The 19,456-nt window shown below is 40.7% G+C and overlaps 2 protein-coding genes across 2 annotated transcripts in view; one reads left to right on the top strand and one right to left on the bottom strand.

Moving 5' to 3' along the window:
- LOC134647986 (uncharacterized) overlaps window positions 1–19,456 on the top strand; it is a 32,171-nt gene that overhangs the window by 7,068 nt on the left and 5,647 nt on the right. The window lies entirely within an intron of this gene.
- Window positions 705–16,868, bottom strand: LOC134647956 (thioester-containing protein 1 allele R1-like). Its single transcript, XM_063502350.1, has 26 exons — window positions 16,713–16,868; window positions 13,950–14,015; window positions 13,164–13,347; window positions 12,765–12,943; window positions 11,636–11,792; window positions 10,951–11,087; window positions 9,645–9,972; window positions 9,292–9,468; window positions 9,007–9,213; window positions 8,577–8,738; window positions 8,086–8,250; window positions 7,674–7,790; window positions 7,528–7,582; window positions 7,292–7,445; window positions 6,844–7,148; window positions 6,444–6,604; window positions 5,715–5,957; window positions 5,081–5,220; window positions 4,583–4,790; window positions 4,288–4,465; window positions 3,799–3,989; window positions 3,398–3,535; window positions 2,733–2,905; window positions 2,329–2,431; window positions 1,381–1,549; window positions 705–951 (listed from the first exon to the last, which is right to left on the bottom strand). The coding sequence occupies exons 2-26, from the start codon at window positions 14,012–14,014 to the stop codon at window positions 734–736; spliced, it is 4,314 nt and encodes a 1,437-aa protein (XP_063358420.1). The 5' UTR covers window position 14,015; window positions 16,713–16,868; the 3' UTR covers window positions 705–733.

Consider the following 19,456-nt stretch of genomic DNA (forward strand, 5'->3'; position numbering starts at 1 on the left):
GTAATAAGAATAACTATATCGTTGGCTTAAAAAACAGGTGTTTTACTCTGTAAGTGAGTTGTTCGATATGTAATACCTAGCTAGTATTAAGTAGAAATATTAATTTTAAGTTAACAATCTACCTACCAAATAGATGAAGACTAATACAACTATGAATAGCTTCAAGATAATATTTGCATGCTTAACCAGCAAAATATGTCTCTGTACGGGAATATCTTTCCAATAACACCTTGTTATACCATATTTTAAGCGAATAAAGAATTTTTCATTTTCATTTTCAAAAAAAAAAAAGAAATGCAGACGTATTTGACTGCATGGACCTTATGCAGATGATGATTAGTAAAAAAGTACATCGACGTGTGGTCCTCAAGGAAGCGCGGAGAATCTGTTCTTCACGCAAACGTCATTATACCAGGGCTAGAATGAACACCGCCGGGGCGTCACCACCATTTTGTGGCTTGGTAACTTTGCCTTCATTCATGTGCTGTCCAACAAGGAGCCCCACCCGAGCATGACGCACAGCAGTAGTGACATATCCCTTCTCTGTTGTGTATCGTTAAGTCAGGATTCATCAGTAAACAGTCCTCATAGAAGTGTAAACAACAACGCCGCGAGCGCCACTATAGCGGGCACCAGTACAGAACCGCACGCTCTCGGGCGCGACGCGCAGCTGAAGTGACACTTCCTTCATTCTATGGTGTGTCTTGTTAGTCAAAGGGTTTATCTCGTAAACTCATAGTAGAGTAAATAATAACGTCACGAGCGCCACTATAGCGGGCGCTAGAACGTGCGTCGCCGCTGCATCAGGAGCACTGCGCGGTTTGGCGACGTCACTGCTGTCCGCGCGCTGCGCCGACACAGAGCCGCACGCGCTGGAGCACGACGCCCACGCGCGGCAAACGTCGCACGCGTGCGTCGTTATTGGCTGGAAGAAAACGCGCGCCCGGTGACCTGAAACAACATTCAGATTAATATAGGAGAAAAAAGACTGATTCAAATAATTGAGTTGCGACGTATTTCGTAAAAATAGATGAAAAGAAGAAGAAAAAGAACTTCGTAATGTCAGACTACATAATAACCTCTAACAGTTCAGAGGATACAGAAACAAATAAACTATAATTAAAATTAGTGGAATTATGATTCATACATAAAGTGCCAGAAAGAGCTCAGAAGCTCACTTTATGAATGGTGCAAGTACACTTAATCGTTCAGCTAATGCGGTTGCCGATTCAAAGTATGAGATTGCCAGGCAACCGACAATAGCGACATTGATGCCGCGTCTGCTAGACCTATAATCGCGCTCAGTGTAATTTGTGTCATCAAGGTTTTTTTGCTAGAAGCTAGAAGAACTAGATTACTAGATAGTAACAAAAAACTGACTAGAGTCGTAAAGGTCCTTGAGCGTGGCTACTCCGGGCCGCTGGCGCGCCACGGCGAGGGCGCGCGGCGCGGCGAGCGTGGCGCAGCGCTCGGCGCGGCCCGCGCGCAGCCAAGCCAGCACCACCGCGCCGCCTTCTGACAGTCGCGCTGTCGTCACGTGCGACGCTGCCTGTGGGATAATTTATTTTATTTAGAAAAAATCAGGCAACAAGGCCCATATTACAAATACCTTACAGACTAACAAACATATGTATTTTATAAACTTAAAACTAAACACTAGTTTTTTAGTCGACAAAACGGCGTGGCTCCGTTGCATCGGCTGCTCTGGTGTCGGATTCGGCAGTCATAATAACCACAATAATCGGCATAATAATCGACACATTTCAATGTGCCTCTTTGGAGCAGTTTGCACATTCATTAGTGTTTAGTGCGAGTTCATACATTTGCTACTTACGTACTTATTGAGTAAAATGGCCCTCATGTAACTGAGAATTAAGGATACTTACGTAGTAGCCCCACGTTGGGCGCCAGTATAATAAGAACATCCAAATTAGTGTCGAGATGTGTCTTATATCTAACTGAGGAATAAAGATACATTCACAGTGACCCTACAGTGTATCAGCAGGAATGGAGATGAGAAAATGTATCTAGTTTCTAACACAGGAGTAACATCTGAAGTAGCCCCACGTTGGGCGCCAATTGGTCGGTGTAACTAGCATTGAAGAAGACTGAAGAAGTGGCGATAAATAAAAGAAACGAGTGTACGTTTTGTTTTTTTGTTGTCCTAGACCCGATGTGACTGCGTTGAATTATTCTAGTAGAATATGAGATTGAACGTCATGAGTTCATGACTGTGTATTAATTAATTGTTAATGTTACATTACGTTAGGGCTAGTTATTTAAGGGCTAAGATAATATTAGGCAAAGACAGTATTTTAAGAATCTTACCGTTAGTTCGGTCAGTGTGTGGATGTCAGCGAGGTATCCGGAGGGTAGTCGCACGGTCAGCAGAGTAAGCCCGCTTTCAGTTTCGTTGCCCAGAGCGACAAACCTGCATTCAATTGGCAAATATGAGGTAAATCTGATGGCGACTGTACCTAAGTGTTAATAAATCGATCCTCAATCGGTCATTCATTTCCAATCCCTAAAAGAATTATATTTAAAAAAAATTAATCGTATTGAAATTTTCAAGAAACTTTTTGGTTATTTATGGGTAGGTATGTGTAATGTGATTTCTTGTGGAATTCGTATGTGAACTTTTTGATATCAGATCATTTAAATTCGACTAAATTTAAAGTCGAACAAGAGTTTAGTAGGTATTATATATCTACCATAAACCATTTAATACTGACCCTATGCAGATGGATAGCTGCAAGCGGTCCTTAGTAGACACCTGGTCCACCCGGGGGTCCAGGTTAAACCGAGGCCAAGCTGCAGTGACGTTGGTGCTGCCTTTGGTTGAGAGCCCCACGATGGCTATGCCGCGACCTTCGGTAACTGCACTAGCGGAACGCGCTGCACGTACCTGGGAACCAAGGCATAGGCACTCATTTCAAGTCCAGTCACAAATCACGTTGTCCCTCCCTAACACGTGACTCGTTCTCTTTACGTTGTGCCTTAATTGCTGCTCAGAGCACTCGTAAACCGAGCGCGTCGTTAGAATTGTGTAATATAGCGCATAATGTGCGTTTATAAATTAACCGTCACTTGGGTGACGTCCGCATTTGAAAATAATATAACGGATTCGAATTTCACTGGCTATACTCAAGATCTGTTGCGTAAATGGGCAAATATTTAGCATATTGGTACTATACAAATTCATTCCATTCCATAGCATAGCATAGCACCCCCACCGCACAAGCCTTCTTGAGCTTACTGTGGGACTTAGTCAATATGTGTAAGAATGTCCTAATATTTTTTTTATTTATACAAGTATGTACATGGAATGCGGTTGCGTCAACAATCAAAATATAGTTTATGCAACAACCAATGGCTTACTCAATAAATATGTAATTACCAGTTGTGTCTGTATGACAAGTGCATTTTCGTCGTCTATGTTGAACTGTCGAGCTTCTTCAGATCCTGTGACATTCACTGACAACCGAAGTTTATTTGGAGATCTGATTTCTTTAGCGAACATTGCAAGTGCATCCAGCTGAAAAATAAAGGGATTAAATTAAAAACCGGCACGTGTAGATATACAACACTCGCATCATTTTAACTTGGTAATAAACAATTTTACGACAGCGATCTGACCCGAATATTATTATTTCCGAAAACAATGAATGAGGCAGTTAAAGTAAATATGTATAATGCAAATACTGAAACCCTGATATTTATGTATGTATTTCCAAATGGATAACAAACTGTCCATTCTTAATGATGCAATTCCGAAAAAAAATTGCCAATAAAACGTACCACATCGGGATCCAGGTCGTTCTGAGCCTGCAAAAGGTATCTGGCTACGGGCACGGCCTCGTCTACCAGTCGTTCCGAAAGCATGGCGCGGAGTCCCCAGGCTGCCGTCGAGGCTTCTAGGCTGTTGCCTTTCAGCCAGGGGTTACGCCATTCGTTACCGGTCATCTTGCGAGACCAGAACTTAGTTGAACCTGAAAAAAAAACAGTGATCGTGTGTAGGTACACTTTTAAATTCACGAAAGGAGATGCAAATCAATCTTATAGTATATTTGTAGATTCATGTGTGTTTTTATAAAACTACGGTAAACTGTAGGTTCCTCTCATCTGGAAATACTGCCGTGTCCCCGCCAAGACAAGACAAAGAGTACTAGCTGCCTATTACAATGCCATGGAATACTTATGCATCGTGTTTGAAAACCAGCTGGATCTGAAGTCTTGGACACTTGGTCTTGGACACCGGCTCTTAGCCTCTCAGGCAGTTGTAATTACCAGAAGCGTTGGCGTATCGATCCATCATCTCCAGCGCCGTAGCGGCCTGCGGATGCCTAGCGGCGGCAAGAGCCCCGGCCGAAACTGCCAGGGAATACGCGTCCTGTTCGGGAGACAGTGAGCCCGCGACGTAGTCAGCGGTTTGCTGGACGGCGCGCCTCAGGAATATGTCGTTGCCCTGGAATAAATTTACATTAGACATTTATTGTATTGCCAGGTCTACAGCCGCGCGAAAAATAACATGCAATAATTGTGTTGATGAATCAAAGGCACACGGAATAGATTCGTAGTTTACCTGCGCCTGTGTGAACGCCAACAACGCATACGCAGCCGTTGGCAGGGCGTCTTGGGCATGTCGGTTGAGGCGCTGGTCAGGTGCGCGGAAGCTGCCGCCGGGGCCCTGCGCATCGGCTAGCCAGCGAATCGCTGCCGTCGCCGCCGCCGGGCCCACTACTACGTGGCGCGCGCAACGGACCAGCCAACGCGCTGCCACTGCTGTCATCCTGTTACAAACAACAAGCCATTTATTAATTGCGAGTTAAAACTTTTCGGTTGCACAGTGCACAACCATTCTGTAATACCAAAACTCATTTTAACTGGAGCTTGGTCTGATTAACCTTTTCGACGCCGTGTCAAACACAAAAGCTGTCACGCTGACGCCAGGTCCCGAAGTGTCAAAACTGAAATTGAACTTTATGCATATGCACGTAGGTCTATGTTGCTCTGTGGTCTGTGACCGATTAATCGGTCTTTGGCGTTGAACCTACGGTGCGGATATATCGGTCTAACTAACCATACGTCTCCTGTAGATTCGTCATCGGTGTCGGGAGCGAAGGAACCATCCGGTCGACGATAAGCCATGAGCCGCTGGTAGCCAGCGGCGGCGTGATCACGAGCCTCGCTCGTCACTGCCGAGTCGTCTTCACCGATCGCCTATAGAAGAAAAATTGGATCACATTCATTTTTACGTTTAATTACCCTCTTTGATACTAATACTGTCAGTAACAGAGTGTCCGGAATGTTCGCATGACTCTTAACTAAATACTGTTAATAGGGATGATGACACATGTTGAATTTTATAACAAAATCTAGTAAAATAGATAGCAAACGATACACAATTATGTGGATATTAAAATAAAATATTGAAAAATTACAAAATTACAGGACCTGAAAGTTTCAAAATTTAAGATTTTTTTATGTTCCAAAAACGATAAAAGTAAGGGTACCATTCGATTCCTTACATTTCATCCAAAAAAATATTGTATAGCAACTATATACATAAACGCAATATATCACCGACAACTTTTGTGTTACTTTAATGCAATGGGTCCCATATAGACATTTGATCCTAAAAACAAATCCGATCGATTGATACCATAAAAAAATAGTCATGTAGCCTATTCTCATTAAACTTCGTTTAAAATTACCTGCAAATAGTCGAGTAACACGCAAGCCACTGCCATGGGGCGCAAGGCGTGCACTGGATCGGCAGCAGGAGCGGGGGCCGCGCGCGCCCTGGGCAGCGCCGCGGCCAGCAGGTTCCCGGCTGCCAGCAGCGACACCGGGCCCGCTCGCGAGCCCGGCGGGGGCTCCAGCGTGACGTTCGCGCGCGCTACGCCGCGCCGCCCGTCTAGCAGGCCCCAGGATGAGATTTCTTCGTCGTAACCGTCCTAAAATAGTAATAAATACCTCAATATATAAATACTTTCTAAATCAATCAATCTTCTAATGCTAAGGTTTGCCCATAATGACCTAAGATATGAACCAAGTGTCAGATTACAATCAAAAGGCGCTCCGGACAACATTAGAATACCCTAAAAGTGTGTATGTTGCAGGAAATCGAAATCTGTAGGTATATCATAATACCAGTAACATTTAAAAATGAATTGTTTAGTAATAATAGTAGTCTATTGTACATTTTAAAGCTGTCGGTTCTCCCTAACTAAATAAATAAATAATTGGACGGTCATCCCTACTTTAACGCCAATAGTCCTGAAACTCCTGAAGAGTGAAGCAGACACACCATCGCCGGTGGCCTCAACGATAATTGGCGCTACTCATAGCCGCGTGGCGCTCACCAGGAACGCTGTGCTGGCGGAGCCTCCCACTGTCGGGGCCGACACTCGGATAAAGCAGTACACCTCGATCATCTTTACCTTAACGTCAATAGTCCTGAAGAGTGAAGCAGACACTCCATCGCCGGTGGCCTCAACGATAATTGGCGCTTCTCCCAGCCGCGTGGCGCTCACTAGGAACGCTGTGCTGGCGGAGCCTCCTGCCGGGACCGACACTCTAAGGCGGCGGTACACCTCGATCTCTGCAAGTTCACATTGCGTGATGATGTTTGCGCTCAAATTAAGAAGTATGCCAGTTAGAAAAGAGGATTTTCATCCCATTTAGGTGAAGAGTAATTGATCTCTATTTCTGTAAAACTGTCGCTAAATCATGTGGGAGACATGCTGATTTTAAAGTTTTCAAAAGTTTCAATAACATTAGCGTTAAAGCAGGTTTTAGCATTTGCTGAGAAGACCAGGTAAGGTTGTGGAATGTACTCACTTTTAGCCGAATCGATGTTATTTTCCAACGGTTCAAACTCAAAGTACTGCTCGGAATTGTGGAAAGTAACTTCAACGCTTGTATCAACTGTCAGCGTGCTTTTTAATGTGATAACTGCCGCCAACGCTTCGCCACGTTGTAGGCTAGCTGGCAGCTCTGCAGTTATGGTTAAGGGTATGCTGGTGGTGAACTTCTGTGGTGAAGCGAGGCCTAGTCCGAGCTCAGGATGTACCGCGAACGCTCCCACCAACCAGTTGCCACTGGTGATTGGAGATACTCTGTTCTCAGAGCCTCTTCCGTCATTGCTAAAAGGAAAAGTGGCATTGACAAATTCTTATTTTTAACAAAAGCTGATATTAATTTTAAAACGTACATTCTAAGATAGGTATATAATTACGAATTAGAGACAATGGAGTCAAGAGCAAATGAAAAAAGAAATTGTGCGTACTCGATTGAGAAGTTAGCAACCGTCCAAGTAGGCTGCGGTGCAAGTTTGAGGTAATATCTCGGAGTTGGCGGCGTCGGCAGGCGACTAAAGGCGTAAGGTCCCGCCAGCGGAGGCCGAGTGCCTGTTTCCGGGAGGCTTAGAGGCGGCGGTTTACCTGTTGGTTAAGATTGCTGTAAATAAAACAATCACTTACGGAAAGACAAGCATAAAGCAGGGCACAATTTAGATTGCATTACCTCTTGGATCGCTCCTCATTACTAAACCATCCGTTAAGATGACTACTCCTGCATTCTAAAATAAAATAAAATAACTGATTTTACATGTGTATTAAGTATATATTATTGTTGTTACATTGGCGTTGCGTGCGTAGGTATTTACTAACCGTGAAAACGTCAAATGTAGCGTTGCCTCCCAGGTCAACTCCCATGCCTGGCAAATGGTCATGATTCTTGAATATGGAATGCCTCAAGCCACTAAAGCTTTCTACTTCTCGTTCGATCTGTACGGAAAATTAATACATTTTAGTTGGAATGGCACAAATCGCCCTCCCACACAACTCTACTTTAATGATTGAAAAGATTAAGGAAGTATTCGTTTGAAGTGAATAGTCGGACATCATTAACACTACCAGTATGTTTCTTTCATTTTATTTCAATATCAAATATTCGTCAGGATACTCGTGGTTCTGGAAAAAATGTGGACTTTGCCACTTTGTCCACCTCCACTACGAATCAGCAGATCAGGATCAGGATAAATGCTAAGATGAGACAGAGAGACTCATGGTTCTTTGTTACCGTGTGCATGTCAAGCCCGCTGCCGAGCCCGTCCTCCCCAGAGAGTCCCGCGAGGGCAGCCCGCGAGTCCTCTGCCAGCACGGCAGCGTGAGCGCCGGGCTCGCCCACCACCCTCATTTCTACCGCGCCACCTGGTCGGTAGCCTCCGCCTACTGATAGATATACCTGAAACAGTTATTCATGTTTCAATGACAGATCACACAATAAGCTACGCGGGACAAGTCTTCTGAAAATGTCTCGGAGTTAAATTTCAAGACGCAAAAGAGAGATAAAAGAAGTCCGATTTCGTAGTCCAGTCCCTGAAATACCATTTACGAAATATTTACCAGTGGGATTATCTGTTAAACTCGGCCGAGGAAGACCAAAAAGTAAATGGCACGATGATATTTTGTAAAATGTTCAGAACAAAGGATTTTCAGAACAACAGTAACACATTGCCATAAATCATTAAATTTAACGTTGTTAGAAAGCTTGTTCATGAATATAGTTACTTTGTGCTGTAGCAAATTCTTTTGTGGGGCATATATCGCTGACGCCAATACGACGTCTTGGGTAGAGTCCAACAGCGGATACCAAGCTAGCAGCACGCAGCCGGGAGCCATCCGCGCTTGCACCGGTATTGAGACGTCCACGCTTTTGCGAGCAGGGCTTAACTGTAACACAAAAGAAAATATGTAATAAAACCCAAAATAAATAAAAAACTAAGGCCAGTCACTGAATCAGCGACAACTATGAATGATTATGAAAATCTTGGGATTAGCCAAACGAAGTACGCACCTCGTAATATGCGAATGCAATCGGCAATGCAGATAAGGAGGAAGACCTCGTCTCGAATGTGTTACGAATGTGTCGCGTTTAAGTGTAACGATTGGGGCTTAGGTAAGCGATAGGAAATGTATTAAGTCCTATTGTATGACTAACTTCAACAGTTTTAGCGAGAAGGATATCTCCACGCCCTATAACAGCATAGTGCAGAAGATCCATTCGTTCGGTGGAGGAAATACGCGCCCGCATCTCGCCTCCGACGGTGGTATCCCGAGTCAACAGTTCCACCGTGAGGTATTGTCCTTTAGAACCAGCTGATTTTATCACATTGATCACTCGCTCTGTGACCTCCTTGTATTTTATCTGAAAGATTTAATACTTAGGTAAGATCAGGCTATCATATAATTGAATTTAGATTTTATTATTGTTGTCTTATCATACCACTAAGTTGAGAGTAAAAGCAGCATACGATTCAGCAGGCGTTAAAGTGTAGGTGGCTAAACCTTTCTTCAATGGAACCGTCGTCACATTTACAGGCGCTCCGTCATCCCATAAACGCTCGACCGTGACGTCATCGTCCAGTTCTATTATTTGGCCTGATGGATCTACCACTTCGATCTGAAAACGTAAAAAAAGATATGTTAGCTATTTAAAAGACTTAAATTGATAGTTCAACCTTGAATTTATAGTTTCTATCGTGGTAACGGAAGAACCGAAGTGGTTTTATCCAAATTCGTTCCGCCGTAGGGGGTTTTAATTTAAATGAGTTAAAGAAAATGGCATGATTTGCTTACCTGGACAGTGTAAGGTAAATTAGGCCTGAAGTACTCCGGAGCAGTAACCTTGAGTCTATAAGGAGTCCTCAACAAAAGAATTCTTGAGGAGACATTTTGCTTTATCAACGTATCTTTCTCCTCCAGTACTGCTTCAACTACTAACGGCCTTGCCGCATCTTCGGCAAGGTCTAGGTCAGTTTTTAGATCATAGGTCACTTCAGTGTTACCGTTGAAGTCGACAACCTTGCGGGCGGGATTAGAGAATACTGGCTGGAGAATGTCGGAAAAAAATACTGCATATGCGGATAGGGTTAGTTCTCCTTGTACCGGTAAACCGGTGAAGTGGCTGGAATTAATATAAGTTCAAATAAGATCTGAGGGCTTTCCGCGAACACCGCCGAAGTTCGCAAACTGCGGACTTGTTTCTCTGTCGCAATTTTAGAGTAAAAGGAAAAGATGCCCGCAATTTGCGAATTTTGGTGTTCGTGGTAGGCCTTCTGAAGTCCTACGGACTACGAGTACAAATACTTTTACAGAAAAATACCAAAACCCAGATGTTTAACAAAAAAATGTGGAATTAATTTGCTCCTTAAAGATGATGGCATGCCATCCGTAAATAATTACAATAACAGCAAAAAGTTTTATTCCAACAGTTTTTTGTGCAGCAATATGTAAGTTATTAAGGCTATCTAATATTTAGTATAAGTATTTATACACAGTTTCTGAAGAGCGCTATAAAAACGAAATGACCGCATCAAATGGTTGGCCGGACGCTTCGCCACAAATCTACATTCAATCGAAATAAAACCTGATGCCACAAATAATCAGTTTTCCATCATTGTTACCATTGTTGACAGCTTTCGCGGAGAAAATAGAACTCCTTTGTTTACAATGGGAAGTTATTATTGATGTTTGTTTTCACTTTAACCTAGTGAAGTACGATGTTTTTCTTGCTTATTTTATTCTAAGTACATCGGAATAAATTGGAAATTAATTGATTTGAAGATATTATTTATTAAGTGCCTACAACACGAGTCTTATTGAGCTTCCTAGTCTGTGTATGAAAATTCATAAGGATCCTGACCACATTTTAAGTTATCTTGTTGCATTTCTTTCGACAAATATTTTATTGCACTATACAGCACAAAATATCCGGAAACGGGTACCTATTAGTTCAATCAATGGATGCTAGGCTAGAGGCAAAGATAATGCTTGTTTTATAAGAACTTACTTAAATTAAATTAAAATTAAATTAAATTCATTTATTTAGGGATAATTTTTGTTAGTACTTACGACTATGCCTTATACTTACTACACTACTTACTTAGCAGTGACGTTGATGGTAAACCGGCCCGCGCTGAACAACACTTCTTTAGGCAGTTGCATGTCCATCTGGAACTTGGGCATCACGTAGTCGGCCACCAGTATCTGGCGCGAATACACTTGGTTGCGAACCTCCACCTACAATAAGTACAAACATTGTTTTTACTACTTCTTTATACTTAATACAACCATAATGTATTTGTAAACAACATGACGTCAACCATTGTCGTAGGTAAACTGGAGTTTTAACATACCTATGGCTTATTTGGAATCAAAATAGTTTACATCGTATCAGACAAGTTACTATTAATGCCCAAAAGTTAAGACCAATAAAAACAGGTTATTAACACTTTCCGTGATCGTTTTTTTGCTCAACAGACTTTCAAAAAGAAAAGGATTAATACCTTTTCCGAATGCATGGATTTGGTTATCAATTATGGTTCCTACCACAGTCCCGAAAATTGTTACTGATGTAATTACTAGAACTTGTTTGCCCTACAATTTTTATTTGTTAAATACATATATACCAACTTATATTTGTTATGTAACAGTGAATAAGCAATATGTAGGTACTTCAAAACATGCAAATGTAATGCGCATCAAGAAACAAAATCTAAGGTCATATCAGAGTGGGTGTTAAATTCAAAGTCATGATAGCTATCTATGTTTCCGCTGTACTTCCTTACTTGTATCGTCCATTCCCCAAGTGCTGGCTCATCAGCCAGTACCAACTCGTCGGAGAGAATCCCTCGGTCCAGGGAGACAGCGCCCCATTGTCTTACAGGAGAGCCTCCCGCGTCCATCACGCTCACGTCTATCGGGATAGACAAAGGCAGCAAGTACCTGTGGGTGAGGTCAATAACCGTGGTAATCACACGTAATCTTACGCGCTCTATCCGTGCGTTCTAATTGCTTAGGAAGTGCAGGCGAGTCGAACGCTCTGTATACCTGTAACCTCGAGATCCGAGATAGCTATGTGTAAGCCCAGAGCGCATATATACTGGTTGACCTGTGGTTTTTAACACCTGCGCTAGATAAACGATCGGAATGACACCTGCTGGCTTCTCTTCGCCGAGGGTATCGAAAGCGAAAGTGTCTTGTGTTACGGTGCTGATGAAATTTATACGAAGAAACATTGTTCATTAGATACGATCGGCTAACGCTAAGTAGGTACTATTGTATGTTTAAAAGTTCGGAAGCTAAACATGCATTCTTGAATAAAACGGGTAGACACAGACAGTTAATTTATGTATTCCTACGTTTTAGGAAAATTATCTAAAACGATAAAAACTGTAACGAACGATTATTTATATTTAAATAATTCAAACTGGAACGACAGAAACTTCTACCATGCACGTAATGTCGCGTTCGAAACGTCAGACCAAATAAGAAACGTATGTGCACGGCATTAAGTCCCGTTTCAGTTTAAATCATCCACAACATCAATCAACACAGTATATTGAGGTATATCAAAAACGTGGGTAGCAAGGTAGCATCCACACAAACCTTTAAAAAATAAATAAATAAAATAAATTTATTTCAGACAATTAAACAGTCCATATTTTTACATTTTTAAATTAATTAATTAGAGCTTCAAAATTTAAATGATGTACAATTGTACAGTCAGGTGCAGATTGCTGCACTCCCCCGCATAGAAGTTTGTATACCTATATATAAGGCAACTCAAAGCCTGCAAATCCTCCAAAATCTCTTTTATCAAGCAGAATCTATTTTAGGTAGGATTGGTGACGTGGTGGATCAGTTAAAGCTTAACTGACAAAATTCAAATAATTACCTTTAAAAGGTTTAACTTACTTATCTAGAGCGACGACTCTGAACTTGATGGTGTCTCCGGGCTGGTAGACCCGTTTGTCGGTCTGCACGAATACGCAGAAGCTCCTCGGTTGGTACACCAGTCGCGCTGACGATGAGAACTGTGCGCCAGACCTCGACTGCGCGATCAGCTCGTAGTTACCGGGCCCCGGGTCGTCTATCTAGGATACAAATACAAATTAACTTTTTAGATTATTGTTATCATTAGGTATCGTTTGAGGGACTATGTTTATAGCTGATAGCTTTACAATTAATTGCAATGATAAGTATACAATGAAGGATCGGAAATGACCCGCCCGAGATCGTCAAGCGAGAAAAGCTATGCGGTCAGATCGCACGTGGCAAAATCGTTTAGATAGCATCAGTAAAAATGTAAGGTACCTCAAGATCAACGATCCTGGAAGACGCCGGTTGGACCTGCACCTCTCGCCCTTGTGAGTAGGGCTCTCCATTGGCCTTCCTGCCCTCCACGGCTACATAGAGGCTCTGTGCCCGCGGTCCGCCTGCGACCGCTACACGATACGCGCTGTACGGCCGGACCACTCGCGGTCCTATCACTGATATGCTGTAGGGAATAACACAACATCAATACTTGACAACATAGAGCCCTATTGATAATGCAGCAGGACGTAGTACAAACTCCATGGTGTAACGATTAATCACATAAATCGAATAGGAAGGGAACTAGAACAGTATTAGGTACTACAATGTCTAGGCTTACATAACGGTTATTTTACCAAACAAAATAACTAGTGTTATGGCTGGTTCGTTACATACCTACACGGTAAACATATAATTACACAACTATGTACCTACATATTATGTACAAACGTGTGTAGATCTATGGATTGCCATCTGTACAAGCAGGTAGGTAACATGCATTCATGAATAATTAAGTAATGTAAATAGGTATCTGTATGTGACCCTGCCTGACATTGTAACATATAACACAACGCTCATAAAATTTAAGCAAAGGTTTTTCAGTGACAACTCAAAGCCATAAAAATACCTGTGAGTTCCTATAATTGGCTTCCTGTATCTACTAAAATTTCTATGTTAATGTCATAGCTGTTGGATCTCTAAATAAATAAAATAAAATAAAAATAAAAAGCTTTATATGCAATTTGTAAGTGATATATTGATAATTATTGGATAACATAAACTTACCATTGAATAACAGTAGGAGCGACCAGACTTATAAGAAATATGTGAAATGCGAGAGAGTTCATCATTCTGAAACAAAACGTAGTTGCATTTGAAAGTGATAGTGTAGTAATTACTAGGTAGGTTATTTGCGAATGTAACTCTTTGTTTTTTCTTAACTTACCTAAATACTTAACCGATTTTGATGAAATTAGGTCAAGTAAAAAGCTACGCCTGGGGGATGACCTCAGGCTTCTTTCGGTATCGATATTTGAAAATAAAGTACTTACATCCTATATCCTATGATGGCGAAAAGATGACACTGACCGAATCCCACACGGGCGCAACGTAAACAGGTTACAGTCAAGGTGAATGCCAAAAGGCAAATATACTTAATGAAAAGACCTGAATATTAAATCAGAAAGGTAGTAAATAGGTACCTATATAAACTCTAAGCAAATCCAACCAAATTAACCTAACTTGCATTGCAATTTAGGCGACCGACATCACCTGTGCGTAGGTATCTACTTGTTGGTGCAGCTTTTGCTGCACTTATTTGATGAATATTTGAAAAATAAAACATTGGTCTAGCGGGCATTGCATAGCGGTCAGATAGCTGTGAAATATTTGAGTAGGTACGTATTACAACTACGAACGTAGCCGGTATAGCGTCACATGTCATCAGTGTTAATGGTCACCGATTTTTATTTTGTCGTCGTTTTTTTTAAATTGGTAAGTTTGAAGAGCTCCTCATTCTGGACAGTAAATCATAAGTGTTTATTACACTAAATCTCAATTTGGGACAAAAAAAATGTAGGTACTTAATTATTAGTTGAGTTACGAAAAATTTAATACTTAATTCCATACGTTTTCCTAACTCAAAGGAAGATTTCTTTAGGAAATGCGGTACAATAATAATATTGTAATATCCCGACTCTTATTAACCTAATTTTATCGAATTCTTACGAGAAACAAACGACAACGAAATAAAAACCAGCCCTAGTACTCGTAGCGCAGCTAATATAGTTTTGGTACGTACTTTGGATACGTTATTCGATTAGCTCAGGTATTATAGTGTATCAAAGGACTGTCCCATTTTAAACATAGAGAGAATCATACTATATTTGTTTTACACTAGTACTAGCACCCAAAAGAAAAGGACGAGTATAGTTTTTTTGATTCCTATTTACTGACGAATTGCATGGTTTGACCATCTATATTTACTTAAATAGTTCCATTCCATTCCATATACATAAATGAAGCCGGTGATCCAATTAAAGAATTGATTAGAGATTTGCAAGAGGTACTATTATAACAGCTGTTACTGTCCCTACAAGGAAACTTGAACAGCCTTCTGAACGACCATGCGTGCCCAGAATTAACACGCATAATGGCGTGATTCATATTCATTTGCACATTTAAAATAAATTCGGTTCAACATGACGATATTTTGAGTGCCGGGAACCCGCTTGGCGGATTCTCTGTTCGTAGTCGCTTTTCTCTACAAAGCAGGAAAACGCTGGGATCGGCTACGAACGTAGCGCTACGAAAACGTTAAATAGCAGTGAATGTGTTAATAGAATGTGTATGAATATGTGTGCGTGATTATTATCTTGTATTACTTTATCGAACGAGTGAAGCGTATTTAATTTACACGACATGCCGATATTCGTTTGCTAGATAATCTAAGTTGCAAATCAATTTCATGGGAAAGTACCTAACCTAAATAAAATATACCACTCAAATTAAATGTATGGATTTTGCTTTTCACTTTGTTACGGTTCCAAATCACGCTATTTTCTTCGGTTTCCACGATAAATAAAAAAAAACAATAAACTTATTGCGTAGAAGCTCTACGGTAGGTATAATGTGTACTTGTGTAGGCAATATTAATACGGAGGCATTTTTGCACCAGGTAGTCGTCAATGGTTACGGGATGAACTCCACAAAACAAGGTAAGTAAAATATATGAACGATGTTTTTAATCTCTACCTTCGCTCTACCAATACCTTATGGGGTAAAACATATTTTCTTATATGAGTCATAATCTTTATGTAATTAGTGATTCATGTTTGTCATCAGTGGTATTTATATTTTGTATTGATGCTCGAGGCAAGTGTTAGTGGTGTGTGTGTGTGTGTGTGTCACAATACCTAACTTCACATGTTACGGAAGATCGTGGGCGTGCTATTATGTATAAAATTCATATGTTTACGCATTGAGCTCACCGTCCTTGTGTCCCTGCCTGTCTGACTCACAGAGGTTGTATCAACACAGGCGTGTTGGCGGAACCTCTACCAAAATTGGTAAAATGTCCTTTTTAAGATTCTTTTAATAATTTTTAAAGTTTTCAAAAATTTCGTGTTTGAAATAACCGTGTTAGTTTAAAATGAAATCAACGGCTAAGTCATGTTTAAATGAGTTTAAACAATACAGAAGATAAACAGTAACAAAAGTGTTTAAGTACACAATAGTAAGGAACTTTCTCTGCATAGACACGGTACATGAGTACCTCTTACAAACCGCGAGCGATGTTTACCTCTAACAACCAAACAATTGCTGCACCGTCGAGAGCTATTTAACAGTTTCGTTTCTTACTACGAATCTTAATCCCCCAAGTCTTGGAACAATTAGTGCTTGACCTCCCCTCTGTGACATTCACGTAATATTTGACATTAAAAAAAGACGTTTTAATAAATTTCTGGTTTCCAGCTCCATATAAAAATAAAGATTGCGCATGCACATCACTGTTCACATAATTCTTGTATTTAGAGCGGAAAATCTCACCTGCGTAACACTCGAGTCACTAGTTAAACTTAATAACAGTAACTTAACACTATTTGATAGATCGTTTCTGTCTGGTGCACATAGTATTTGTGGTAGCGTGACGGCGCGCAGCGACGCGGGGCCTGCGCGAGATGCGGTGAAACTGACGGCAGGTTGCGCGGCGGCGCCCACGCAGCGGAGGGGCGCCGCGAAGCCTTGCGAAAATCCGCCGGACCGCGGACCGTGCCCGCCTCACTGCTGCAGGACCAGCATAAGGCTGACCTACAATCACGCACTATTTCTTACAAATATCTGCGTCGAATTATAACAGACGTGTCTCTGGTATATTTTGCTCATAGCCTAGATATATACCGTATGTGAATACGATAGCTGCTGCTGCTCTGTAAATCGCACACACCGAATCACTGGCGATCGTAACTTCTAAATATGTCACATTATGCAACATAGTTTTTTTTTATGGTCGGTACAACTATTAACACTAATAGCTATGTAAAAGATAATAAACTTGCACAATCAATCGTCCCTTGCTAAACTCTAAATTGATACCTGCATACATATCCAAATATTTGTCACATTGAAAACCTTGTAGCTTGTAGCATTCAGACAAGTTTCCTTCGATGAGATAATAGAGGATTCCTTATTAATTAGTCGTACGTCCCACTTATTATGCAGTCTCGAGTGGACGCCGTGAGTAGAGAGACAATCGGCGCAGCAAGCGGCCGCGCATTCCTAGGAACATGTTTTACCTCAAAGCTGCTCAATGACCGGCCGCTTGCATTCATACTTCTATTCCACTTAGCGTGTCTATATACAGAATAACTGTAATCTCATTAACGGGCGGAGAAAACTCACTACAATTTCACACAGTAATAAAAACAACTTTATACAAAGATAGTAATAAAAACTACTCAAAAAAGATATAGTTGCGTGTTTACTGACTTGCATGGGACATGCGAGTTTTGACGAAAAACCTGTTTGGAATATAAAATACTATGTATGTATACTTCTTAGTGTCGATAGCTTCTTGCACACGATTGTTAGTAAGATATAGCGATTGTGTATATACCTAATGATGTGCCGGCTAAAAGATAGTAGATGCTTTCGATCCATTCATTATACTTAACTACTCATTTGCGCAATCAATAAGTGAGAGAAAAACCTAATTCATCATGCAATTAATTAGAGGTAGAATTTAGAACTGATCAAGTGATGTGTTAGATTTTCTAAAAAGATTTTCATTTTGTGTTAAGTACAGTCGGCGTTGAAAGCACCTACTATAGATATAAAATTTCTGGTTGTACGTTGTTTCATATACTACATTTTCGTAGAATTGCGCTTCATAGAAAATGTTTCTAATATTATCATTTCATAGAATGATCAACTTCCAGTGCACATACATTGTAGAAGATCTATTTGTATATTTTTTATAGTTCAGAAAATTAATGTTTCGAAATTCATTTTATTAAATTTCAGGTCATATATTATTATTCCTTATAATATTAAGTTTATATAAAACTTGTTTCCAAGCCTGCATATTCATAGAATTGTGTTTCTCATTTTATTAAACTTAATATTTTAATTTTCTAACCTAACCTAACCTACTTTTCTGGCAACAGTTTGTTTCTGCGGTGGTCGCAGTTCTAACTTAACCTAGTCTACTTTTCTAGCAAGTTTGTTTCTGCGGGGCTCGCAGTTCTAACCTAACCTACTTTTCTGGCAACAGTTTGTTTCCGCAGGGGTCGCAGTTCTAACCTAACCTAACCTACTTTTCTAGCAACAGTTTGTTTCTGCGGGGGTCGCAGTTCTAACCTAACCTAACCTACTTTTCTGGCAACAGTTTGTTTCCGCAGGGGTCGCAATTCTAACCTAACCTAACCTACTTTTCTAGCAGCAGTTTGTTTCTGCGGGGGTCGCAGTTCTAACCTAACCTTACCTACTTTTCTGGCAACAGTTTGTTTCCGCAGGGGTTGCAGTTCTAACCTAACCTAACCTACTTTTCTAGCAACAGTTTGTTTCTGTGGGGGTCGCAGTTCTAACCTAACCTAACCTACTTTTCTGGCAACAGTTTGTTTCCGCAGGGGTCGCAGTTCTAACCTAACCTAACCTACTTTTCTGGCAGCAATTTGTTTCCGCAGGGGTCGCAGTTCTAACCTAACCTACTTTTCTAGCAACAGTTGGTTTTTGCGGGGCTCGCAGTCCTAACCTAACCTAACCTACTTTTCTGGCAACAGTTTGTTTCCGCAGGGGTCGCGGTTCTAACCTAACCTACTTTTCTAGCAACAATTTGTTTCTGCGGGGGTCGCAGTTCTAATATTACAATTCTTTGCATTGAGTTTCTTTTCAATAAATTTAAATAAAGTGAATAAGTTCTAAAATAATAATATTTGAAAAGAAAATACTCGAACTAAATGTTATATTAAACAGTTCCTATGAAATAACAATCTATGAAATCTGTGTCTACGAAACAAGAATACACGAAACATAATTCTACTGTTTGATAAGTTTCTAAATTTAAAAAGTTTGATAGTAATATTCATTCAACTGAATTTCTGTGAAATATGTTTCAACCAAGTAAATAGTCCCAATCCCAATCTGTAGCATCACTCAAGGAGAGGCTTAAAAAATTGTGGCTTTCCGATACATAAGTAGTTCGGTTTTCCTCGATTAGTACTTCTTTAGTTTCCTTTACTTTTCTGGTTCGAGCTCATATCTATTTGTTTTATGATATATATTGAGTATTTATT

Source organism: Cydia amplana, chromosome 5, assembly GCF_948474715.1.
Source record: "Cydia amplana chromosome 5, ilCydAmpl1.1, whole genome shotgun sequence".
NCBI lineage: Eukaryota > Metazoa > Arthropoda > Insecta > Lepidoptera > Tortricidae > Cydia > Cydia amplana.